This window comes from Enhydra lutris, unplaced genomic scaffold (assembly GCF_002288905.1).
Source record: "Enhydra lutris kenyoni isolate GAN:26980312 unplaced genomic scaffold, ASM228890v2 scaffoldscaffold62, whole genome shotgun sequence".
Taxonomy (NCBI): domain Eukaryota; kingdom Metazoa; phylum Chordata; class Mammalia; order Carnivora; family Mustelidae; genus Enhydra; species Enhydra lutris.
Window position 1 is genome coordinate 7,721,538 of NW_019154146.1, and position 27,083 is coordinate 7,748,620.

General features: G+C 43.4%; 1 protein-coding gene across 3 annotated transcripts in view; it reads right to left on the minus strand.

The window, feature by feature from the left end:
- LOC111158710 (solute carrier family 22 member 3) overlaps positions 1-27,083 on the minus strand; it is a 90,786-nt gene that overhangs the window by 10,674 nt on the left and 53,029 nt on the right. For all 3 annotated transcript variants that reach the window (XM_022520926.1, XM_022520928.1, XM_022520929.1), the window contains exons 6-7: positions 5,084-5,181; positions 4,750-4,964 (exon numbers count right to left, since the gene is read on the minus strand). In XM_022520926.1, coding sequence (XP_022376634.1) covers positions 4,750-4,964; positions 5,084-5,181 — 313 coding nt within the window. The remainder of the gene's footprint in view (positions 1-4,749; positions 4,965-5,083; positions 5,182-27,083) is intronic.

The following is a 27,083-nucleotide window of genomic DNA, read 5'->3' on the forward strand; positions in this document are numbered from 1 at the left end:
ACCAGAGGCACGGAGAGTGAAACGAAAGCAGTTTGTTAGGAAGTGCAAATGATATGTGACTATCACGTACGCAAACAGAAACTTCCGATCATCCCAGTGATAAGCTGCCTTTATCTTGGAGCAGCGGTAGACACCTTTTACAGCAATGACAAAGGAACACAAGACAATTTACAAATGAGGACTGAGGCTGGCACTCTCTCCACGGAGTCCCGAGAACACAGAGGAAGACGGTCCCTCTGAATAGGGGTTTGGTCAAGAGACTGGAGATTACTGGGAGTAAGACCTCAAGTTTTGAAAAGCAGGATACAGGATTTTAAAGAAACGCTATTTGATGTCTCCTCTGAATGTACCATCTGCTTTGAGTTCTGAAATACAATGTAGTGAAAATTTGTACTAGAGATGTGTAAATTAAGGTACATTGGCTGGTTTTTCACTTAAGAGGGAAATAAAAGCAAAAGGCAGCCTTTCTGTTTCAAAGGGCGTACTTAACCAGGCGGTTAGGTCTGTAGCCATCCCAAACAAATCCAAATGAAAGACTCAGGCCAGACCACTGTAGACAAAGAAAACCCTCTAGTTTTCCGACTTTAATCAGAGTTCAAAAATGTGGGTCAAAAGCAGTGAGGTTTAAGTGAACGTACAGCCAGAAAGGCTTTCTTTTTCCAGAATCTCATTCTTCAGGCCATAAAAAGTTGTGTTTAGTGGAGGGGAAGCCAGTTAAACTGTTCTCAATAATTTTAGAGCTGATTCCTCTAAAAGGCTAATCAGTATTCTCTGCATGGGCCATCCTCCTCTTCCTGACATCAAGAATGACTGAGAGGAAAAGTCTTTCTAATGTTAATTCATCAGCCCAAGTAACCAAGTCCAAAAGCTCCCTTCAGGAGAAAGGCTGCCAAAGGAGTAAGAACTGCCCCTACACTGTGGGTACTCACAAGGAGCATTAGGGATGTGAATTTATTCTTGCCCATCACGACTGACATATGACTCTCTGGAAATGCACAATCTGCGTCCAGAATAAGAGCATAATAATTACTTTTCAGGATTGCTGAGAACAATTCTAAAGCTGAAATCAGGAAATGGTATCTTCAAAATAAAACTGATCAGATCACACGGAAAAGTCTGTTCTTTGCCTTACATTTTTCCATATAGGAAAGTGTTCTCTACAAAATCGCCTGATTCCCATTCATCTAGTTACTCCAATGTTGGCGCGGGCACATGGTCTAGAATGCTCTCTGGGATCACGTAGAACGCTGTGCACGTCAAAATCACCCCAATCGGTCTGAGTCCAGACAGAATCTTCCAGGGGAACATTATATCATGAAATGATGGGCCATCCATAAGTCCTTAACCTTTCTCCACCCAAAAGTCCTTAACCCATTCCTTAATTCCATGTGCAACAAATACTTCTTACTCCATGTGCCCTGAGAACAGAAGACCTCCTGGTAGGATATTCAACCCCAAATGATACAACGTTAAAGTAAAATGGAAACAACAGAGAAGTCCAGCATCCTCCATTTGTCCCCCTTCTGCTTAAATTGAACACTATCGCCAAGGGCAGAAGTTATGTCCATCTTGTTCACTGCTCTGTTCCTACTCCTAGTTTAGTGGTGGCCATTCATAGATACTAAACAGACATGCATTGACCAATAGATGTTACACAGATTGTCCGACTCTTAGAAAAATGTTTTAACTCAATGTAGTGGGTTGAATAGTGTTCCCCAATGTAGTGGGTTGAAGAGTGTTCCCCAAAGTCCATGTCCACCTAGAACCCAGAATGTGAGTGTATTTCTCAACGGGTCTTTGCAGATGTGATAGTTAAGATGCAGAGAAGAGAGGGTCCTATGAAGATGGGGGCAGACATTGGGATAATGTCAAGGAATGCCTGGGGGGTTACCAGCAACCCCCAGAAGTTAGGAAGAATGAGCCTTCAGAGAGAGGCTGGCCCTGTCCACACTGGGATTTCAGACCTCCAGCCTCTGGGACTGTGAGAGAATATATTTCTGTTGTTTCAAGCCCCGCCCCCCAGGGCGTGGTACTTGGTTACTATAGTCCTAAGAAACTAGTATACTAGAAGAAAATAAGATCGGTGTAAATAATCAGTTCTGTTAATCATCAACCAAATCAGTAAGACTGAAGACTTTACATCTTTTTAAAATTTTCTGGTCTGAAGGTGGACATTTTTGTAATTTTTTTTTAAAGATTTTATTTATTTATTTGACAGACAGAGATCACCAGTAGGCAGAGAGGCAGGCAGAGAGAGAGGAAGGGAAGCAGGCTCCCTGCTGAGCAGAGAGCCCGATGCGGAACTCGATCCCAGGACCCTGAGATCATGACCTGAGCCGAAGGCAGCGGCTTAACCCACTGAGCCACCCAGGCGCCCACATTTTTGTAATTTTATTCAAGTAGGGTTTGGGGACTTCATAAACCATCATATAATTAATAAACTCATCTGTAAATGCCTGTTTTCACTTCCACAATATTATGCCTTCTTTCTTGATCCTCAGATGATTCTCCTAAGAAAAGACAGTCTCTCTGGGGCCGACACAAGGACTCCCGGAGAACCCGCCCTCTCAGGAACCTCCACCTCACATGCGTGGCACCTGAAAATAATGAACTTGCTCTGATTCGCACATTCCCTGGGACTTGGCAGGGCTTCCCCATCCAGGGTCCGCTGTGCCCTGGGGCAGAGAAGATGTGGGTTGTAGGACCCATGCATCTGGGGTCACTGCCCCCTCTGCAGCATGCTATGGTCATTGAGCAACCCTGACCTCTGACACATCCCTGAAATCATCCTCTCTCGCTCGGGCCGACTGCCAGGACACTGATTCCTGCTCTCGGCATCCCTCCCTCCTCACTGCTACCAGCCAACCTGATGTGACTATGAGGAAGCTAGCAGGGCCATGCCCAAGCTCCTGGCATGGCCCGTGAGGCCAGTCACCGCTGGTGGCAGGCTATCTTTCAGGCCCTTTTTTGGGAAACTTGAGCGATAACAGAGAACATGTGATCCCAGATCCCTCAAAGATGGCTCATACTTCTGAGAGCCGTGCTCTGCTGTGAAAAAACATCTCTCCTATCCTTCCCTTCTGTCAAGGGGATTTATTTTTTCTTTTATAAAGTTTGCTTATTTATTTATTTTTAGTAATCTCTACACCCAAAGTGGGGCTCAAACTCACGACCCTGAGATCAGGCTGACTGAGCCAGCCAGGCCCCCCGTCCAGTACCTCTCTCTTCCTCTTTCATACGTGCCTAGTTCTCGCCTCTGGGTAGTTTTTCCTGACCACTCCATGCACAAGACTCCTTGTACCTATTTTTTTTTTTTTTAATCATGTAGAACCTTCAGAGAGCTTTATTTTTCTGAATCTGGTACAGTTGGCTCCAGAACAACAGGCTTAAACTGCGTGGGTCCACCTATGTGCAGACAGTATTTCCACTACACTACAGTATTTTTCTCTTCCTTATGATTTTCTTGGTAACATTTTCTTTTCCCTAACTTCATTGTGAGAATACAGTATATAAGGCATATGACATATAAAATATGCATTCGTCGACTCTTTTGTTATAGGTAAGGCTTCTAGATAACACTAGGCTATTAGCAGTTCAGTTTCTGAGGAGTGAAAAGTTCTATGCAGGTTTTTGCTCATGCAACGAGTCAGCATGCCCTACCCCTAATGACAAGGTTTACTTCTAACTAATTCTATTATTTCATTTATCACAGGGAGTTGTGAAAGCATTAAAATATCTATATCAATGTTCATAGCAGCATTATCAACAAAAGCCAAGTTATGGAAAGAGCCCAGATATCCATATGTTCATCGACTGATAAATGGATAAAGAAGATGTGGGGGTGTGTGTGTGTGTGTGTGTGTGCAATGGAATACTACTCAGCCATATAAAAGAATGAAAGAATAAAATCTTGCCATTTGCAATGGTGTAGTTGGAGCTAGAGAGTATAATGTTAAGTGGAATCAGTCAGTCAGAGAAAGACAAATACCGTATGATCTCACTCATATGTAGAATTTAAGAAACATAACAGTTGAATGTGGGGAGGGGGCAAGAGGCAAAACTAGAAACAGACTCTTAACTATAGAGAACAAACTGAGGGTTGCTGGAGGGGAGGGGAGTGAGGGGATGGGCTAGATGGGTGATGGGCATTAAGGAGGGCACTTGCGATGAGCACTGGGTGTCCTATGTAAGTGATAGATCACAAAATTCTACATCTCAAACTAATATTACACTGTATGTTAACTAACTAGAATTTAGTTAGAAGAACTTGGAAGAAAAGCAAATTTTTAAAAATGGAGTGTCCATACTCCTTCCTAGGTCGTGAACCTTCTGGAGTCAACGGGTATCTTCCTTTCTTCCTTTTGTAACCCTGGTATTTTGCATGGGGCCAGTGATACTGCAGGTAATCAGGAAATACAGTAACCATGGTCAAGGAGTGCATGCGAGCCAGCTGAATAAAAGTGATCAGTAATAACCTACATCACTATAAGCTAGACTCTGCATGACAGCTATTCCATCCATAAATGAACCTAAAGTGGAGAAAACAGAAAAATCTGTAGAACCAATCCCTACACGCAGAATCATTACACCACTTAAGAAGAAAATTGGATGATATCACTATAGGTTGACCGGTACCAGGATTTTGAGGGTGGTACATTTTTGAAGGACAAGAAGTTCCCCATTCTTGATTATTTTGATTTAGGACTATTTCATGTTCTTGAGTGCTGGACAGATTTGGGGGATTATTACCTTCGGGTAAGAATGCAGTGACAAGGCAGGCCACCCCCGCCACTATGTTGCTTCCCGCGAAGGGAAGGCGTCGTCCAAAACGCTCAATGGTCAGTAAGATCAGGAGGGCCGCGGGCAACTCCACAACTCCTGAGATGAAAAAGTCGATATAGAGGTTGCCTCCTATAATTCCCAGGCGCATGACGAGTCCCTGATATACCACCGCGCTTGTGAACCTGGAGCAACAGTGAAAAACAACGGAGACCAAGTAAGGCATAACTTCAGCCTGCTCCAAAGGAAGGGGCACATTTTAAATTCGATACAAGCTTTTGAGCCCATCGCAAGTCAGACTTACCAAGCAAACATAAGAATAAGTGTGCACTTCCTCATTTGGGGAGTCCTCACCAGATCTAAAAAGGATGGGTTACTAACCTCCTCATCTGTAACAGTGATCTATATAAGAGAAGCAGATTTCAGTAGCAAATACAGCAAGACACACCTGCATATTATAGATTTTCATTGACCAGATTCAAAGCCACCAAGTCAAATGATCTGACTGAATCGACCAGGGTCTTTCACGACTACGTCTTAAAACCTGAGAATGGAGACTTTGATTCCTTCGCCGTCATAAAAGGTCAGATTCACAAAGATGTGGTTGCTGCAGGAGAGGCTGTTTTGAGGCAAGGACCGGGGGTCCCATATGCTAATCTGCTCGGACTCACCAGGGACAAAAGGTGTGTTTTAAAGTACAACACATGTGTGTGTTTATTAAACTGGAGAAAACAAATGTAAAAATGGCATAAGTAGCTGGGATCCAAATGAGTGTTTCTTTATTAAATTATCAACCTGATGTTCAATAAGATTATCTTAAACTCAAGAGCAAGCAGGGCCCCAAAGGTGTCCGTTTGCTTTGGTCCATTTATTTGAATCAAGTATCTTTTCGATCCTGGAAAATTCAGCTCATCTCTATTTGGTCATCCAAGAAGTTGGTCTTTTCTTTCATTGAATGAAACAAATATTGCTGGTGCTTATGATTTATAAGGCACTATAAGGGAAACAAAGCCAAAAAGCAGGTACTTTGTCAGTCACTGAGGCTAAGCACGACACTGGATGAGTCAAACAAAGCTTAGTATCTCCTGTCTGCTTGTTCCAGGGACGATCCCAAGCAAAAGAAGACTGCAAAGTCAATGCCTTTGGATCACCTTCTCTCCCAATACCAGAATCTCTTCTATCCCAAGACACGTATGTTTCACATTTTAACCTTTCCTAAATTGGGATGTGTCCTACAACTGAGCCGAAAAGAAAACAATACGTTTAATAATATGTTTCAGAGCATGGTTTTTCTTACTTAGTGGTACATAAAATGATGGGTCTTACAATCAATAGGGTCTTAAAGTCAGTGACACAAAACTAGTTTCCATGACAATGCCTGCGGAAGACTGCTCATTGGTTCTACCATCCATTCTTCTTTTCTCCCTTTTGATAACAGAATCCACTGAATTTCAGTTTGGTGCGTGAATACCTCTCCAAGTCACATTTTCTAGCCTCTTCTTCAACTATGGGCAGCCCTTTGATTAAGCTCTCAGTAATAAGGTAGGAATAGAAGCCATGTACGCAAGTTCTAGATCTAATCCTTTAAAAAGAAATGGCTTTTCTCTTTATTCACCGCCTTCCCTCTCCTAAGGGATGGAAGGAGATGCTGGTAAATTAGCTTTTCCTTGACAACCTGTTGCAGGTAACATTTGCAGAAACAAGATAACTGGAACCTGGGTCCTGGAGGCACTCAGGGACCAGAGCTGCCTTCTAGTGCTGGGCTGCTTACCTCTGGGTGAGCACATGTTCAAGAGAAAGACACTTTTCTTCCTTCCTTCCTTCCTTCCTTCCTTCCTTCCCACCCTCCCTCCCTCCTTCCTTTTTCTTTCTTTCTTCCTTTCTCTTTGTTTCTTCCTTTCTTTTTCTTTGGTCATTATATTTTGGGGTCTCTGTTTCAGCAGCAAGTTGACCTGTACTCTAAATGAATACAATGCTTATGAAAATGTTCCCCAATCTACTCTTCTAAATTCTAAGAATTTTTAAGACCTTTGCCACTCCAAAAATAAGGCAGAAATACCAAAAATGGAAGAACTTCAGGTATTACAACAATGTATCATTATATGGTTGGTTATCAAAATGGTTTCCACAATTACTTTCCTATCTTGTCCACGTTAAAATAGTTCACTTCTGCCTGGGCGGCTCAGTTAAGTGTCTGCCTTCTGTTCAGATCATGATCCCAGAGTCCCAGCATCGACCCCCCCATTGGGCTCCCTGCTCAGTGGGGAGTCTGCTTCTCCCTCTGCCCCTCCCCCTGACTCGTTCTCTCTCTCTCTCTCTCAAATAAATAAATAAAATCTTCTTAAAAAAATGGTTCATTTCTAAAGAGCATGTAATACTTGTTGGATTCTGGGCTAACTACCTTACATGGATTATTTCATTTGATTCTGTCAAAATCCTCCAAAGTTATCAATCCTGTTTTATAAAAAAGAAAAACAAGGCTCAGGACTTGAAGGGTTAACGGGAAGGCGGTTGAGCTGGGATCTGCAATCAGGCATTTGATAGGGACCCTTTATTCTTACTGATCACATCGCTGCTGAATGGATTCAAGGCTTTTTTAGAAAACTTCTGTGTAGCTGATGGTCACTTCCTTTCCAAGGAAGGATGTTACACATTTGGCCAAAAAGCTAACCTTTAGTTAAAATATAATTTTATGGAAAAGTTGGATTTGACTAAAATCTAGAGCTTGAGGACCTTTAAATTCAAGATCAAAACTACCCAGACTGCGAGGGCAGCTGTCGTCCATGGCTATTTCACTTTTTCCAAGGAGTCTTTTCTTTTCACTCACTTATGGGTTTTCCACGCTCAGACTTGGGTCAGCTTGACTGTGCTCATTCAGACGACTCCCTTTTCTCTAGGGAGTCCCGGGTCCAGTCACTGTGCCCATCCACACATCTGTACCACTGCTCCCCAGAGCACACAGAGGGTGACGATCTTTTCTTTACTAAAGCAGTATTTGCCACAATTTGTTATGGTTTCTCTTTCATTCCTTCTTCAGTCTTCTTATCTTCTCCCCACAGCTAGGACTTCTATCGACTAGATAAGACTACAAATTCGCTTTCATTCACGTCCCAGTGTCAACACCCCAGAGTTAAAGGAGATCATGTATCATATATTTCAAGATCTCTGGTCAGTTCAGGAAGATAACTTGACATTTCAGCACTTTTGTAGATTTTTTGTCACTCGCGGTTCTTAGAACTATCCCAACCTGATAAAACATCTGAGCATCTCTTGTTTTTGTGGTATCTCTGCCAATGTCACTTTTTCTTGATTGTATCTCCGGGCTGGTTAAGTTACTACACAACCACAGAATTATGACATGATAGATTTTGACAAGACAATAGAGGCCTACTGGTCTGACCCAGAGGTCAGCACTTTTTTTTTTTTTTTTGCAAAGGACCAGATTATAAGTACTTTTGGTTTTGTGGGCAATATAGTCTCTGTTGGAGCTATTTAACTTTGCTATCGCAGTGTGAAAGCAGCCACAGATGGATACACAAATGGATGACTATGGCCGGATCCCAATAAAACTCTGTTTACAAAAACGGGCAGCAAGCCAGGTCTGGCCTGCAGGCTGTAGATTGCTGGCTTCTGAACTAGAAGGTTAGTGCTGTTGGAACTTATAAATGATATTCTTATACCCATCACAGAGAGGAAGAAGTTGAGGCACAGGAAAGATAAGTAGCTTCCCCACAGAGGACCCACAGACAGTAAGTAGATGAACCAGGAGGGGGACACCCAGGTCTGTATGTTAGTAACCATTATGCTCTAACTGTGTCGGCAGTAGGCAGAGTATAATATTTATTTTAATGTTGAAAAATATGCTTGTATCATTAGTGGTTCTCACAGGGTAGTAAGATTATGGTGGGTTTTACTTTCTTCCTTTTTGCTGTAAATATTCTCTTAAAATTAAAATTTAAACCGAAAGTCCTTCTCCTAACAAGAAGAACTATACCTTACCTTTCAAGTAACGGATTTAAGTGAGACCCTAGTGTACGTTTTTTGTTGTTGGCTCTGTGTCATTCTTCCTTTCTTGGTCTTAATAGAACCCTCACTGCGCCTCCCCCCATCAATTCCCATTCTCAGGGGAGCTGATTCTGTTTCCAATTGTAGGGGAGACCTGGTTGCCGAAGGGCAATTCTACCCTCTGTGCCAGTGGCTGGGCACGAGACCCAATTTGAACCAATGAGAAATCGTCTCGAGAAAGTCCTTCACTGGGGGCACCTTGGGTGCTCAGTTGGTTGAGCACCTGCCTTCAGCTCAGGTCCTGATCTCGGAGTCCTGCCATCCAGCTCTGCATCAGGCTCTCTGCTCAGCGAGGATTCTGCTTCTCTCTCTCTCTCTCTCTCTCTAATAAATAAAATCTTTAAATAAAACAAACAAAAAAAGAAAATCCTTCACTGACCTTAAGTCAGAGGTTCCTGAAGGAATCTTCTCTCTCTACCCTCGGGGAATTAATGAGAAAACGGTGGACTCAAGTAGAACTTAGTATCTAACTTACGCGCAGGAGGCCAACCACGTGAAGATGAAGCCACTCCGTCGGCAGAGTGGGGCGGGAGAAAACCACGGCTGGGACTGTTGACAGCCAGGTCCAGCCAACCCCAAATGCTGCTATTAGCCCTAGAATTCCAGATACATGAGCCAGGAAATGGGCTTATTGTTTAAGCCCATTTAAATTGGTTTTCTGTAACTTGTTGCCTAAAGCAGAATTTTCTGGAGAATTCGGTCCAGAACAATTCTTTTGCAATAATTGCGTATTTTAGGCAACATAATTTTGTATTGAAGAATTAAAATAATTGCTGAGTCTTCTGACTTACTCAGGAAAAATATTTATTATTAGTCTACATTTCAAACTTTTAAGATTGAGAATCAAGCCGTCACATGATCTCTGCTTTCCCAAAGCACAAGTTTCATGCCTAACACATACCCTTTACCAAAAGAATATGAGGTACTGATAAAACCAAAAGTAAGCAAGACCGTAAAAGCCAATCTTTCCTGTCCAGTGAATGAAAGGATTAATAGTATCTCCAAGCAAGTATGCATTTTGCCAATTTAAGAATAAACCCAGCTGGTTTTTGATTTACTGACATGTTCTCCACAGTGACGCAGATATTCTGAAAGATGACCCACTTTCTGGGTGACCGAAGACCTTGAGAGACTGAACGCCGTGTCTTGGGATGGGCATACGTCCAGTACACTCTTGGCAACTCATGTGCAGTGGCTGCTGAAGCTCTTCTTCTTCTACAACAACTCCCAGCTCTGAATTTTGAAATTAAGCTGTGTTTATTTTGTGTTGCCAAAGGGTTACCAAATTTCGCTTACTCTGAGTCAGATACAAAAGAGTAGAAAGGCTAGATCAGGGTTATTATATGTACATACATCAGTTTGCTTTATTGAGCTATAACTTCCATACAATAGAATTCAGCAAGTTCAAGTGCACTTGAGTGAATCTTGACGGATGTGTACGGTCGATGAACCACGACCACCGTCAGGATACTGGCCGTCTCCATTATCCTCAAGAGGTTTCCTCCTGACTCTACAGTCACCCTCTCCCGCAACTCTTAGCCCCAGGCAACCCCCGTCTTCTTTGTGTCATTACAGTTTTGCTTTTTTCAGAGTTTCATGTAAATGGAACCATACAGAATGTTGTCTTTTGTATCTAGCTTGGTATGATATTTTGTCACATGTTTATGTCATCTAAGTGGTGTCTGCCTGCTCCAGTTTGGAGCAAACGAAGATAGGAAAGGCTCGTGGTAACATTTGTGTGTTTGGAGTCTTGTTGCCTAGTAACGTCACTCGTAGGAAAAGGGCTTGTTCACAGGTAAGCTGCATAGGTCAGTTTCCTAATGTTTATCGACTGAGCTTCCTGCTATCTGTTCTAGCTGTCTCCTAATGGCCTTTCAGCTCTTCCAAGACTTTTATGTTACATTAACAGTGATGTCGCCCGTATTGAAAATGTACTTTGTTCATCTAACTGTGATTAATCTAGCTGCACGTACCATGCTTCCTGGTGCATTTCTGAAACCTTTTTTCAGGTTGACATTTTCATTTAAATTGCCAAGGAAGAGAAAGACATTATAAATTACTATCTGTTCTAAATATGGTGCTTAAGAAGTGTCCTGATGTGGGGCTGGTATCTGGTCAAGAAGGACAATCAGTCAGGACTGGGAGAGAGTCACAGGGTTAGAAAACTGGTACGTGACCTCAACTTTGCAAACCTTACTTCTCTCCCCAGGAGCCTAAGGATAGCAACTCACTTCACTAGTACTTTGAGATTCCACTGGATCGCACACATCCACACGCCCACCACACACAGGAAGAGCTCGATCGTGGACGCAGGCAGCGGGACCATTGCTGTTTTGTATCATTTCAGAGATGTGTTACTTCCAGATGATGACTCACTTGGCACTTCATCTTTTTCATTAGTAAACCGTAGCTGACACTATCATGCCCCTAAGGAGAGGTGATTTTAAAGATCGCAATGTTTATAGCAGCAGTGGCCACGGTCGCCAAACTGTGGAAAGAACCAAGATGCCCTTCAACGGAAGAATGGATAAGGAAGATGTGGTCCATATACACTATGGAGTATTATGCCTCCATCAGAAAGGATGAATACCCAACTTTTGTAGCAACATGGACGGGACTGGAGGAGATTATGCTGAGTGAAATAAGTCAAGCAGAGAGAGTCAATTATCATATGGTTTCACTTATTTGTGGAGCATAACAAATAGCATGGAGGACAAGGGGAGATGGAGAGGAGAAGGGAGTTGAGGGAAATTGGAAGGGGAGATGAACCATGAGAGACTATGGACTCTGAAAAACAATCTAAGGGTTTTGAAGGGGTGGGGGGTGGGAGGTTGGGGGAGCCAGGTGGTGGGTATTAGAGAGGGCATGGATTGAATGGAGCACTGGGTGCGGGGCAAAAACAATGAATACTGTTACGCTGAAAAGAAATTAAAAAAAAAAAAAAAAAAAAAAGATCGCCTGACTTGAGTACCGCCATAAAAAGAAGAATGTTCATTGTCCCCGCTTTTTTTTTCTTTTTAAAGGAATGGATTTCTTTTTATACTGGTTTTTAAAAATGTACCAGGTATATTTGATGTCAGTTTGGCACTGTTGATCCCCCATGCCTTAGGCTGGGTAACTTTTCACGAATGTTCCCGCAACCAAGTGACATTTAGTGAGAGTGGTCCTCAAAATGTGCGCGGTCCATGAATCAGCAGGGTGGCTGTCACCTGCGAGCTCGTCACACACACCCTAGCCCAGGTTAGAGAATCAGCATCTTCCTTTTCAGAACATCCAGGGATACTCGTGTGAGAAGCACTGATGGTCAAGGAATTGTCCTGCCTCAGAGCTGACTCCTAGTGTTTACTCTTCGCAGGCTGAGACGCAATACAAGTGCCCCAGGCTTTAGAGGACAAACTACGCTCCATGGGGCCTGCCAGGGCAGGCCGGGGTGGCGGCGGCGGGGGGGCAATGTCAGGTGGACTTGCAGTTTCATCTGGTTGTTCCCAAGAGGTGGATTTTTCGTCTGTTGCCATATTTCACAAGGAAAAGCAAAGCCATGGGTGAGAAGGGGACACTTCTCTGTTCTTGAGTCCAATCCTGTGATGTAATCATTTTCACCAGTTCCCTACGGCTCTGTTCTCTAGAAGTCTTTAATTTTCCAGAAACCAGGGGGAATAAAATATAACTTGAGGATTTGGGGCTCACTGATCTGGAGGACCAGGGGCCATCTTCAAAGTTCAACTACCTGCAGGTCTTTCATACAAGCATCAGGGGCTGGAAGACATCCATGAGTAGGAGGAAGTCCACTGGCAACTGCTGGGGGACCCATGCCCCCATCCCACCATGTCACGGATGCCCCCATCAGTGAGACGAAGGCCGACACCAGAAGATCCAAGGGTAAGTATTGCACCTTATAAAGCCTAGGCTAGCTTCTGGGTAGTCATAGCACTACCCGGTATCCATAAAAGTCAATTTGTCAAATAACCCATAGTGCTTTGGGACTTGTTAAAAACTTCATTATACTTTGAAACAAGAGTAGATAAAATATTTACCATACAGAGTTCATATTATAAATAAAAGTCTATATTAAAATCATGATGCATATTTGCTGCTTAGCAAAGTAGTTAAAACAAATCTCAGTCACCTAGACCAGTGCCATCCAATAAAAATATAGCCGAGTCACAGAGTTCGGTTTAAGTTTTCCACAAGCCACATTAAAAGGGGTAAAATAAACAGGTATAATTAATTTTAATAAAATGTTCCACTGACTCCAATCTATCCAAAACACTACCATTTCAACATGCAGTTAATAAGAAACTTTGAAGGAGATCTTTTACACGCTCTACGAAATCACTATGCAGTCTCCTCTTATGGCTCATCGTGGCTCAGACTAGCCACAGTTCAAGGCTCCATGGCTGCACATGGCTAGCGGCGACTGTAGTGGACCTGGTGGCTCCCGAGCACCTGGGGTCCAGCCAGGTCAGGTCTTCTATCAGGATGCGCAGAGAAGATATTTATTCCACTCGTTTTGAGTCTGGCTGGAAAGCGTCCCTCCCCGCCCCTCCCCAAGCAGGCACGCTGCCCAGAACAGCAAAAGTGCATCCATCCATTTGCTCCCAGGAGAGATCCAAAGTGCAGACTTAATATTAGCAAAGGTTAATGGGTTGCAGCTGTGGGTCACGTGTTGGAACATTTTTTCATTACTTAAAAACAAACTGAGAGAGTTTTTTGGGGGGGGTGGGGGAGGTGTTAAAGTAAGAGAGAGAGAGAGAGAGAAGAAAAGGCACTTTCAGATCTAAAACTCTAGCCTTAGGAGCGCCTGGGTGGCTGAGTTGTTAAGTGTCTGCCTTTGGCTCAGGTCAGGATCCTAGGGTCCTGGGATCCAGTCCCACATCGAGCCCCATATCGGGTTCCCTGCTCGGCGGGAAGCCTGCTTCTCTCTCTCCCACTCCCCCTGCTTGTGTTCCCTCTCTTGCTGTCTCTCTCTCTGTCAAACAAATAAATAAATCTTAAAACAACAACAACAACAACTCTAACCCTAAAGACTCAGAACTTGGGGGAGGAAACACCAAGATGTGCTGTTAAGGGACTCAAATTCAGGGAACCCTCCAACAGCATAAACGTCAGTGACGATTACTGAAAAAGAAAAGTTCCAAATATCACATTTTAAAGGACATCCAGAGTCTCACACTATGGTAGCACGTTCAAACACTCAAGATTTTTAGTTCTATGAATACGCAAACTGAGCATCTGTAAGTCAGTAGGTAGCCAAGGATTTTTTTTTTTTTTTAATAGAGGGAAAAGCTAATGAGTGAATTAAAGGAAGTCATCTGATAGGTCCAAACAAAAGCCAAACCCCAGGCTCCCACTCACCAGTATTCTTAGCATCATTTCTCAGTAGTCTTCTGGATGCTTCTGAATAGTCTTAATCAGAATGAGGTCTTGAATGTGACCGGAACAGGATATGGACTCAGGAGATGGCTGTTCTCCTCACCGGCTGGGGGGATGTTGGCCACTGGGTTCTGTTAGCTGTTGTCTACACCAGCTCTCTTTCCCGGGCATTCAGGTGTTTGCAGGACGCCAGTAAAAAGGCAACTTGGCCCAGTCAGATTCCTGGCAGGTGTCTTTCTGCCCAGGCCTGTGGGCATAAAGCGCTCGCTCCTGCCCCTCCTCTGGCTTGGCAGCCCTTTCTGTACAGGCCAAGGACAGCCAGACGACATGAGACTCCGTCACACAAGTGCCCAGGGCCACAGTGATGGGGCATGTCGAGGACATTGTTCTCAGAGAGCCTGCAGGCTGGCACTGGCTGCCTCCTGTATGTGTGCCAGGGGCCTGGGTCCCTCTCCTCTTTTCCCTCTTTCTGCCCTTCACAGCGTCTCCGCAAGCTGAGATGGGGTCCCCGCATAGCCCGCGGTGCTAAGCTGGGTTCTCAGGCATCTCTTCAGGGCGTCTGTCTGGATCCTTGCCCTGAACCGGCTAGGACTGGGGAGAGGTCTGCCCGCCCTTCCACTGCCTTGATGGCCCTGGGCTCCTGGCGTTTGTCCCCCTGGGCCTGGCCTTCCTTCTGCTCCCAAGGGGCCCTGCGGCTGGGGTGTCTCTGATAGGAAATGGGTCTTCATAATATCCACTGTATTTATCTTTCTTTCTTTTTTGTTTTTAAGAAAAAAAATTTTTTTAAAGATTTTATTTATTTATTTATTTATTTAATTATTTGACAGACAGAGAGAGAGAGAGATCATAAGTAGGCAGAGAAGCAGGCAGAGAGAGAGGAAGGGAAGCGGGCTCCCTGCAGAGGAGAGAACCGATGTGGGGCTCGATCCCAGAATCCTGGGATCATGACCTGAGCGGAAGGCAGAGGCTTTAACCCACTGAGCCACCCTGGCGCCCCTCCACTGTATTTTTCCATAACAAGTTTTAAAATTGTGTTTACGCTTTGACCAAACTAGTATTATTATTATTATTATTATTATTATTATTATTATTATTATTGTTTTACCAGTGATGAAAGTGAAACCTACTTCGTAGCAATAACTTGAACTGAAAAGCATTTATCTTCCGGAGTCAGTGTTTCTCCGATTGAATGGCGTATTCTTAATCATTCATTCTCTTTTAAAAGAGGCCCGTGGGGTGGCACTCACTGGCACCGTCTGCCGAATATGTTTGCTTCCCTTCCTCCCTCCTTATCCCATTATGGGGGCAGGAGAAGATTGCATTTCTTGACTCTTTGTGACTGGGTGGGACCGCCTACGCGAATGTGCCAAACTTGTGGGCATTTGGTTGCCAAAGCAAGATCCCCTAGAATTCTCTTTTCTCGACAGCCCAGGAAGAAGCTACTGAGGCAGCGTGGATTACAGGGGGAGGACCGTGCTCCAAGGAGAGGAGGCCCCAGTGAAACTATGGGGCCTCGACAACAGCCACTGAGATTTTGGTAATGTTTGTTACACACACACCTAGCTTATCTTGAGTGATAGTCTGTGGATTTCTCAAGTTTACCCAAAAAAACCTCTGGTCCCCACCTCCTCTTGATAGGGATTTATTATGCTAAGTCCTATATTTCTACTTGAAGTAATCAAACTTAGACCGTCCAATTTAAATTTGGAAAAAATGCAACTTTTACGATTTGTTTCTTACTTAGAGTCAATAACTCCTTTTGACAAAATCACACCATTAAAACTCCTAAAAAGAGACGATTCACAGACCTGTACCCCTGGGGCAAATAATACATTATATGTTAATAAAGATAATTAATCATAAAAAAAAAACTCCTAAAAGAAATGAGGACTATTTCTTCTGCATTTTCAACTTATAGGCACTAATCAATTTATCACAGAACTTAACCATCAAAGTATAACACTGAGGCAGAGAGAACCCTGGGTAGAATGGCCCTCCCGCTGAAGGCTGAGAGCTGGCGCAGCTACCCAGGTAAAGGAAAAGTTAACAAATCAAATTGCAGCCCTGGGTAGATCTCATGGGGGTGTCGGTGGGTCTAAAAACTATGATCTCTTTTCACATTTAAGAAGTGTGCTCTTCCACAGCACCCCTTTTTAAGAGGGACGGGGGCAGGCATTATTGTCACAGAGAGCAAACCTCATTATGGAAAGAAATGAGAAGTACTTGGAGGAACGATCGTAACACGTCTGTTTTCGCATTACTGACATTTCAGCTCTGAAGAGTAGCTCTGCTTCATGTCAGGGAGGAACAGAGTCATGAAGAGTGCCACAGACGAGAAGTCTTTGGGGCACTTACTAACAAAAACATTTCTACCTTTTAAGGCCAAGAATGTGAAGATGACTGGTAGCGGTATATGAACCTGGGGTCCAAATGCAGTGGTTTATTACACATTTCTTCATCCATACGGAGTTTCCCAAGAAGGTTATCTTTACGGATCCCCTGCAACCTGCCTGTGTCCTGGCTCAGGTCTGCTGCACAGAAGCACATGTCTGAGTCACTAATTATTGGGGTCCTTAAGAACTGTAGACAGCTCTTGGGTTGTAAACTAATTCAGACTCTGAAATGGGAACTTGATGAATGAGGAATCTGCTTATTAGCTAGATTTCAAAAAAAAAAAAAAAAAGGAAAGAAACAAAAATCCTGGCTCAGCACTGACACAAATCAAGGTGGATCCCTGCTTCCCAGTCAGAATGGTGGTGGGCTCCAGAGGAATCTGGGTGTAACTGAGACAGCTAAAGCCATAAGCTAATAGGGGAATATCTCTGTGGCCCTTGGATGTAAAAGAATATTTCTTTCTTTCTTTTTTTTTTAAGATTTATTTATTTATATTTATTTGACAGAGAGAGTGAGAGAGCACAAGCAGGGGGAACAGCAGAGGGAGACAGAGAAACAGGCTCCCTGCTAGGCAGGGAATCCAATGCGGGGCTCGATCCCAGGACCCTGAGATCAGGACCCAAGCCGAAGGCAGACGCTTAACCATCTGAGCCATCCAGGTGCCCCTAGAAGAATATTTCTTGAACAAAACCCATAATATAATCAATAGCCAAAAATATACACAGATTGGCCTGTATCAGATAAGTTTAAGGCTTTGAGAATTTTTGTCCAATGAAGAAAAAAGTAGGAAAGCCAAAGACTAGCTAAAACACTGAGAAGCATGTACTTGCAATGTCTAGAACCAACAAGGGGGTGAAAGGAGTTTTATAAATGGAAGGAGACAAATTCCATAAAATCCAATACACATGGGCGTGGACGGCAAGGCCATCCACAGAGAAGGAACCCAAATAACAAAGCGAGATGTACGGAGATATGCTGAATTTCACTAGTAACCAGAGATGTGCAACTTAAAACATTCAGGAGGCTGGCCCAATAGAAAATCAGAAAATACCAAATGTGTGGACAAATGGGACACTCAGTGGGTGTACACAGAAAACATTCTGGCATTACTTAGGGCACAAAGCCTGCATGCATCCCAGGACCCAGCAGTTCCACTTCAAGGTATTAAACTCCATGAGGAACCTCACAAAGGTTCCAAGGGGACACGTATGACAATGACTGGAAACAACCCACCTGCTTGTCATTAGAAGGATGGGGACATGAAACACAGCAGATGATACTGTTGAAAACCACACAGCACTCACATGTGAGCAAGATGGTAGAAAGGTATTTTGACTGGATGTAATTGGATCAATATGCTTTAAAATGTATTGCTGCGTGAAAAAGAAATAAAGCAAGGTCTAGAGCAGCACAGTTCTATTTATGTCACCTAAACACACACGCAACAACTTCTAGTTTTTAAGGGCACATAAATATCAAAGGGCACAAATCAAGCACATTCTGTTGGAAACCTGTTGAGAGTGGACATGGGGAGAGAGGAGAAAGGGAAAGTAAAATGAAACACCAGAGGGGCCTTGCACAGCCCAGTAATGGCTGTGCCATGCGGAGAGGCACGATTAAGTCAACGCTGCACTCAAAGAGAAATGACAATAGCCAAAACAATCTCCAGTCACGTTGAGGCCACGCTGGAATATCGTCCATTTTCAGTGCTTCCACATTTCCCAACTATCCAGATTTTGGCTTCCTTCTATATCCCAGAAAATCCTTAGTTTCATGTTTATTTGCTCGCATTGGGGAATGCTAAGAAGCTTCTCTGATGAAAGTCTAGTACAACTGAACAGTTAAAAGACTAGTTGAAATGCACCTTAATAAACATCACAATCCTTGGTGTGTTCTGGAATTTGCAAGTGGCTCCCTTTTATTGATGTGCAAAATATTTTTGCACACAGTTACTTATTTCTCATTGGTATGCCCTTTATTGTTCAAGACAGAACAGTCTTTAGCGAGGGATAAGATGCTTCTATGTCTGAGCCATGAGCAGGTGGCACATGCCATCCCTGGAATTCTGTTTCTGGAGGTTTTCGAGAGTGAAGCATGTTCAGTCTCGTGGCTTGACTCTGGGCCATAGTAAGGTGCATTAATGTTGGACTGTGTTCACTTTTAACCCTAATTTTGACTTATGAATTGCTTTATTATATCTCAATAAATAGATGATAGTTTTCATCATTAACAGATACACTGATTGAGATCCAGTTGGAATACCTTTTTTTTTTTAAAGATTTTATTTATTTATTTGACAGAGATCACAAGTAGGCAGAGAGGCAGGCAGAGAGAGAGAGAAGCAGGCTCCCTGCTGAGCAGAGATCCCAATTTGGGGCTCCATCCCAGGACCCTGGGATCATGACCTGAGCCGAAGGCAGAGGCTTAACCCACTGAGCCACCCAGGCGCCCCTAGAATACCTTTCCACTTAGAAACAAATGCAATCAAAACAAAAACACACCGAAATGGTTTCCAAACTCGGCACATGAGATCTCAGCTGTTCTTCAACTTTAAATGGTAAGAACTTTGATTTAGCTCTTTCTTATATCATGAAGGTGAGTATAGTTGAACAGATAGGGAACTAGTAGAGGAAGCTGAATACAGTTCAAAAAAGAAAAAAGAAAAAGAAAAGCAACAACAAAGAATCGGAAAAAATACAAAGCTTCTTCAATGCATGTCAAGAGACATTTTTGAAAGTTAATATTATACAGAGACTGTTTAAAAGGCAGATGTTTTGAACACAGCACTCAGTAACTGTTTGCTAACTAATGGATGTACAAATGAAAATGAAATGGATGTACAAATCACCTGCTACACCAGGTGAGTAGGTGTCCCTTTATTTCTGAGCCAGCTTGTCAGTTAACCTTAAATGATTTTTCTAAATATATGAGTACCAAGTACAATATTCTGTGATTCACTTTGTAATGTGAAAAATATTTTCACTGAAATGATCAATGAACTTGTTGAACTGAAGAAGCTGGTTATTTTGAGGGAACAAAGCCTACCAAATAGTTTACAGAACGTAGGAAGAAATGAAATGGTAAAAAAAAAAAAAATACTACATGAAGTAGACCCTCTAGTTCACTCAGCTGCCATCAAAAAGCTGCTAATTTTAGAGCAGCCTGTATCAATACAGCACGCAAACTGTCATAAATGGCAGAGTGAATACTTCAATTACCTTTAGCAAAATTTCTCTAAGTTCTCAAACACAACTATTTAAGCCTAGAGACTATACATATTGATCAAAACATGAGGCTAAGTACTTAAACTCTATTGCACTCTGTGCCATAAAAGTAATCATGCTGAGCATTCATTCAAGACGCCTTCCTCAGTCTTCCTCAAGATCTAGACCCTTAGTGGTGTATTGGTTTGGAAATGGAAGCAGGAAAGAAAACAAGGATTCACCTTTGAGAGGTAGTAAGGCAATTGTACACCCAGTTACTCAATTCTTCCTACTTAGCATGTAGCGCTTGTCCATAGGACCAGTGAAAGAGCAGAATATAATGAACTTTAGTTCACTTTATTGAATCAAAAAGTTAACGAATTTTGGAAGTTGTCAAGAATTCTGTTTAACATCGTATAACTTTAACTGTGAGAGATCAGGCAACGGTTGTTTAACACATGAAGACTAATCCTACATGTGATGACAGATCAGTGACTCCTCTCCTTCTTGAGTATGAAGACTCCTGGCTAATGCCAAAGAATATAACAGTTGTCCAAATGATAGGAATCGTGCTTTTAAATTTCTGTTCATTGATGGGGTACCTGGGTGGCTCAGTGGGTTAAAGCCTCTGCCTTCGGCTCAGGTCATGATCTCAGAGTCCTGGGATCCAGCCCCACATCGGGCTCTCTGCCCAGCGGGGAGCCTGCTTCCCCCCGCCCCCATCGCCTGCCTCTCTGCCTACTTGTGATCTCTGTCAAATAAATAAATTATTATAGTATATGTGCTGCCGAAGCGAGCACTCAAATAAATAAATTAAATCTTAAAAAAATTTCTGTTCATTGAGACCACATAATAACATAAATTTATTATAAACTTAATAACACCTTTCAACTCATCAGTTATTAACAACAATCACAACCACTTTCATTCTGAAAAAATAGTACATATTTACCCAAGATATATTAATTCACTCTACAGATAAGCCTTGGTTGCAAATGGTCTGAGGACTTTTGCAATAACTCCATGGTCCCCAAGGATCTGTGACCCATTGGGACAGACTGCCATATGATTATCCCATCAACTGTGGGGCTAAAGTTACAGCTGCTGGGTGACAGGAGTGTGTTAGCAACCCTGCTTATCAAGGTTTTCTATCTGGTTGCCCTCTATGCCCATTACTAGGGAAGGTGACAAAGTTTTGCTTTTAATAGGAAAGTTTCCTCTAGCAGAGAAAGTGGCTTTGGTTGGCCATTTCCCCCAACATTCCCCATGCCTGTCTCCTGGGAAGGACATAAAGTCTTCTCCACTCTCTCGGTCCTGCTCTATCCAGCCACCTTAAGAGGAGTGCGTTCACCACATGGAGAAGGAAGGCTTCTTCTCAATCGGGTCCCCCTTCAATAGCACCAAATTCAAAGAAAAAGAGAAAACAGCACAGGTCTGTATTATTTGTTCCAAAACAAGAAATCTAGCCATCTCTGGAGTGTGTGGACCTAGTCCTCTTCGCATCTGCACCCACATGAAGGAGTGTTGCCATGGCAACATGACCAGTGTTCATCATCCGGCCATCTGGGTGCCCTCTCAAGAAAAGGAGGACTTGTCCCACGGAAAAAATCTGGGACCTGATATCTTTGTTACCATCCTCCTGGATGGGACCTCGAGGGATAGAAACAAAGCGATTTTAGTGTGCTCTCTCCTTTACTATTCAGCACGATTTCCTGCTGTGTTTATCTGCAGCAACGGAGCACATCCGTGTGCAGAAGCGATCAACTTGGCCTTGCAGAATTTAAATGATTTCACCTGCTCCCTAGCCTGTGTCGCTTTTCTTAGGGTTATTTCATAAACAAGGGCAATTTTCCTGGTGGGACGAAGATCGAGCAAGCAGTTTTGTCATGGTAACAGCAGCTCTGGATTAGGAATAACGCCTGGGAATTCCTGCCAGAGCTGGATACGCAGGGTTCTGGACATTGTACCCATCATCGCCTCCACAGCAGGGAACGCTTTCACAAAGAGCTAGTATTTTCTCATTTATTCACAGCAGGGAAGCACAGCAATTTGGATTGCAGAAACTGATTTTGTCAAAAACACAAGAAAGGGCCAAATGGCACAGGAACAAAACACTTGGAAAAGCTGACCATCTTTCTCTCTCACACAGAGCGTGAACATTTCAAAGACAGTATTAGAGGGCCATTCTCTTGGCAAATGCTCGAAAAAAGAAAAAAGAAAAAAGCAAACCCACTCCCCTATTCTATGAGAGAGAGAACCAGAATTAAAACAATTGAAGGAGGCATTGTCACAATGCCCACAGAAGAGAGCTACCAATATTAACCGAACAGAATAAGCCTGTGTGGCTTATTCCTCTTGTTTTCTATTGTAATTAATTTTGTTTGTAATGCCACCAGGGCTTGGGCTAGACAGAAGGAGGCAAACACTCCTCTGCATCCCACAGGGTGCTGGGGCTGGAAGGGGCGGACCATTGCTCTTAAAGGCAAGGGTCAGCTTTTGAGAAGGAAAAAGGGAGGAGTCCATGATTCCCAGATTACATAACTAATGAATGGCTAGTTGAAATGACTCTGAATGTCACTAGGTAAATCTCGGAGCCCTCCCCCAGTATCATCATCCATACAGCCTTGCTTGGAAGGTTCGCTGGAATCTCAGCAGTAGGGGCACCAGGTCAAGTGCGAATGGAAGGGGCTGCGGCTCTGCACCTGGCCATGAATGGGACTAGGGCCTGTAGGGGGAGAGGCCAGTGCAGGCGAGGTCAAAAGCAGGTTGTCTATGGGCCAGCACTGCTGTCCGTGGTCTGGGACACATCTGGAGAAGGGGTTCTTAGGAGCAGCAGTCTCTAGAAGAGCAAGACCAGTCATCAAGAGGGTGCAGCATCTAGCTTTCAGACATGGATGAGTGAAGGGATAAGCACTAGGATCCTATTTTTAGGAGAAAGAAGGGCAGAAATTAAGCAGGGGACAGGGCCCCAGTCAAACAAGCTAGGGTTCAAGACCAGATTAAGAACTAGAATAGAGGGGCGCCTGGGTGGCTCAGTGGGTTAAAGCCTCTGCCTTCAGCTTAGGTCATGATCCCAGGGTCCGCATCAGGCTCTCTGCTCGGCGGGAAGCCTGCTTCCTCTCTCTCTCTGCCTGCTGCTCTGCCTACTTGTACTCTCTGTCTGTCAAATAAATAAATAAAATCTTATATAAAAAAAAAGAACTAGAATAGAAGCTGGGGAGTGAGCAAGTTGAATAAATCAAATATGTGTGTGTTTTTTGTGTTTATCAGATGTCAATAAAGTGTTGTTTTTTTTTTTTTTAAGGAATATCATTTCATGTAGGGACTTCAAATAAAGGTGATAAAAGAAAAAAAAAAAAGAAATGAAACAAAACTAGGGATTGATGAGGGGGTGGGAAGACAGAGGCCCCAGGGTGGGACAGCCTGAGTCACACTTTGGGACCAATCCAACAAGTAAACAGAGCCCAATCTCTAATGAGACCAGGAATCCCTCACAGGCATCAGAGTCCACGGGCAGACAGGCAAATTTGAGCTCACAAATGTAAACCTTTGCGACTTCCTCTGAGCACAGCCTGGAAGGCGAGGACTGACCAGCTTGTCCCAGTTTGCCTGAGACTTTCTCAGATTCAGCTCTGAAACTCTCACTTCCCAGGAATCCCCCCAGCTCTGGGCAAATGGGTACAGCTGGTCACCCTACGAGTCACCACCTGAGTCTAGGGTCCAGGGTTCTGTAGATCCCATTATGCATGAGTGACGGGTCATCGAACACCCAGACTGATGGGTGGGGTTGAGCACAGAGTGTATGTCTCAGTAACATAGCGTGTTTCCTCACACTTCCGATGGATGTTTTTCAAGCTTTAACTTGTATTTAGATGGAGTAGTTAAGATTCTGACACAGGTTAAGTGGCCCAATTATTTTAAGAACGATGGTGTGAGGGACTGGTAGAGGAGGAAGGCCCTGTCTCTCCAGGGTTCCTCACTCGAGATGCTGCTCTTTGGGGAGGTATCCTGAAAATCTGCCTCGCTCACTCCAAGGCTGTAATCTCATTCTGCAAAACATAGGTCACTTGGATTCCTAGTTCAATTAAAGCCACATGACGCTCTGGAACATCCTCCCCTCAGTACTTGTATGGGTTAAATGAGAGTCTACTGACCAGGAAGATTTTAGGCAGAATTCCCTTTAGTGAAAGGAATTTACCATTTAATCACCAGCTTGGGAAAGGAGCTCACTCTGGATTCAAAAGCCCATCAGTACTGTTTTTATGGCTTTTTAAATGTAGCACTATTTCTCTTTTCATGCAGCATTTTTCTTGAAGCAACATTTCCCCCTTTTCATGCAATATTGTATTTTTTTTTTAAGTTAAGGTGTAGGAAATAAATAAACAACCCATTTAAATATAGGCCATTTGTAGAACTCAGGATATTTGTGAAAACGTATTTAGGTACAAAACTACTAACTCTCAGTTCCAAAGGTCCGTTTTAGCTATATGAAGTGTCCTGTCATTTTTAAAAAGATTTTATTTATTTATTTATGAGAGAGAGAGAGAGAGAGCACGTGCACGTGCATGAGTAGGGGTAGGGGCAGAGGGAGAGGAAGAGAGAGAATCCCAAGCAGACTTGGCGGTGAGTGCGGAGCCTGGCATGGGCCTCGATCTGACAACCCTGAGCTGAAATCAAGAGTCGGACATTTAACCAACTGAGCCACCCAGGTGCCCCACGTCCTGTCGTTTTTATTCAAGAATATTCTAAATGAAAGCTAATGTGGTAGCATGCATCAGACAGTAGCAACTTTTACATGTCATTTTTGAGGATCATGGCTTTGTTGGGTGGATTGGCACCATTTATTCTGTGTGATGTCAAAGAATGAAGATTTACTCCTATTAAGGGAAAGCACTGTATGAGTTTCTGGTGACTTTCTGTCCAAGATCCTTCACTAGTTTCTAGACTCACACCTTTCTGGCTCTTGACAACGGGAAGTGGACTGGAGCCCCCCTGCGGCACTGCCTGGGATTAAGTTATGTTTTCTGGATCCTTTGAAATGAATTAAGTGAAGATAGTATTCCATCCCAAGCCTTGGATGGTCATTAAATATAGCATTCACAAAGACAGTACAATAACTGGACTGAAAACCATACCCCAGATGGGCTTCATGACAGCCAGAATCATGGCGTGGTTCCTTCTTTGGAAGAACAAAAATTGTGTTTATAAAATCCCCCCCTGAAAGGAAATGTCATAAGCAGACATTCCCAAAGCTGGAAAGTCCCTCTCTGTAGACATATCAGTGTCTACATGACAATTCTTTACAATACAATAAAGACGGCAGTGATTAGGAATTGGACATCTCTCTGGTAAGTGAGGCGATCTAAAACTTAACCTAACACTCCCTAATGAAGTTTTAATCTTTTTCTATTTTCTATTTCTTATATATTTATCTAACAGTGGGATCATCAGTGATGACCCTTTGGGATCAGAAAGTGCAAATGTCAGTTCTTGATGTTCCCTAAACGTGCCACCAGGGAAACCACCCACGGGTATGTTTATGCATTACTGGCTACCAATATAACACCCAGTACTTATATGTTAATAAGTTGTAGACTAACTATGAACAAAACTATATAGGCATATCATTAAAATAGGGAAAATGTGGTCAAGCCTTATAGGTTTGTTGGGCCAAGAGAGGAAAAAAATATCACTAACAAATATGGACACACTCAGTTCTATACTGCTAGAGGCTCCTTGTTAACTAGAGCTGCAACACACTCTTTTCCATGAACATATCCCACACGAAGAAAAGAAGTGGAGGAGTAGGGGAGGAGAGGGGTCTATATAGGATAAGGGCTTTTAAAATCCTTTAGAAAAAAATGAAAGCAAAACCAAGCCACAGTTACTACCTATGTAGTTGTATAACCTGGGTCCGTAAGTGACAAAAGCTATTTAACCCGTATATTGGTTAAATAATGCTGCATAACAACCATCAAGCTTAGTGACATAAAGTAATAAGCATTCATTTCACTCATATGTTTATGGGTTGGCTGAGAGATGGCTGATGTAGGTTTGGGGAAGTTTTGCTAAACAAGCTCTACTCCAGATGCCTGGGGCTGGGAGACAAGCCTGGGAATATTATTCTCATGGTGATGGCTAAAGTGCAGAGACCAAGCCCAACCACACAGAACATTTCAAGATTCTACTGCAGCACGTCTGGTGGTAATCTACCAACAGCCAAAGCAACTCACACGGTCAAGCTCAAAGTCAAAGGGCAGGACATACATTCCACCCACCATGGTATCAAAGCAAGTTACACTGGCATGCCCGATGTCAAAGGAACCCCAAAGCATTTTCATCCAATGGAAATGAGGGGGAGGACACGAATATTTCAAACAATAACCTAAACGACCCCCTTCCTCTGTCACCTCAACAACTAAAAATGTGTTGAATCACTAAACCCTACCCTGGCAATTGAAACAATGCTGTTAGGATCAGCTATATTAGTTAGCTTTGGCCACAAAAACAAACACCCTCCAATCTCCGAAACACACTGAGACACATTTAGCAGACTGTAGTTTACTGAGAAAACAGTTATTTCTTGGCCACATTCCACGTGGCTGCTCTAGGTCAGCTTCTGCAGCTCTGTTCCAAGTTGTGGCTCTTCTCATTCCGAGACCCATGCTGAAGGAACACCACCAATTTAGGGTATGCTATTCTTGTGGGAGATGGAAAGGGCAAGAGAACGTCAGAAACGCATGATGCCTTTACAGCTTCTGCTCTGAACTGGTGCCTCAGACCAGCAAGTCAGACGGTTGAGCCTGACTCAGTGGGGAAAATCCGCCTGACTGCAGAGGCACACTGCTGTGAGTCCCACGGCCACGAGAGGGGGCGTGGGATCCTCCTACAAAATGGGCTGAAGATCCGGGAACAACAACGCATCTGTCACAGCACCACTTCATGATAAGGAAAGGTCCCTGAGCAACAACCCCAGCTCTCCACTACTTAAACCCAGAGATCTAGTCTACTACGATCAAAAGCCTGAGCACTCTTAAATACTTGCCCACTTTCTCATCTACTTTGAGAAATACACATTCAGTTTTTAGGGCAATGGCTATCTCTTCAGACCAGCATCATCATGCGATGCATTGTTCAATCGCATACATGGTGCCGGGTGAGCGTGGAAAGTCGGACTGATTGGTAACTTACTAGGTGTGAGGCAAGAACCAGCGCACTCCAGGTAACAGGGAGGAAGTAACGTCAAACTGATGCTAAAGAAAAACTTAA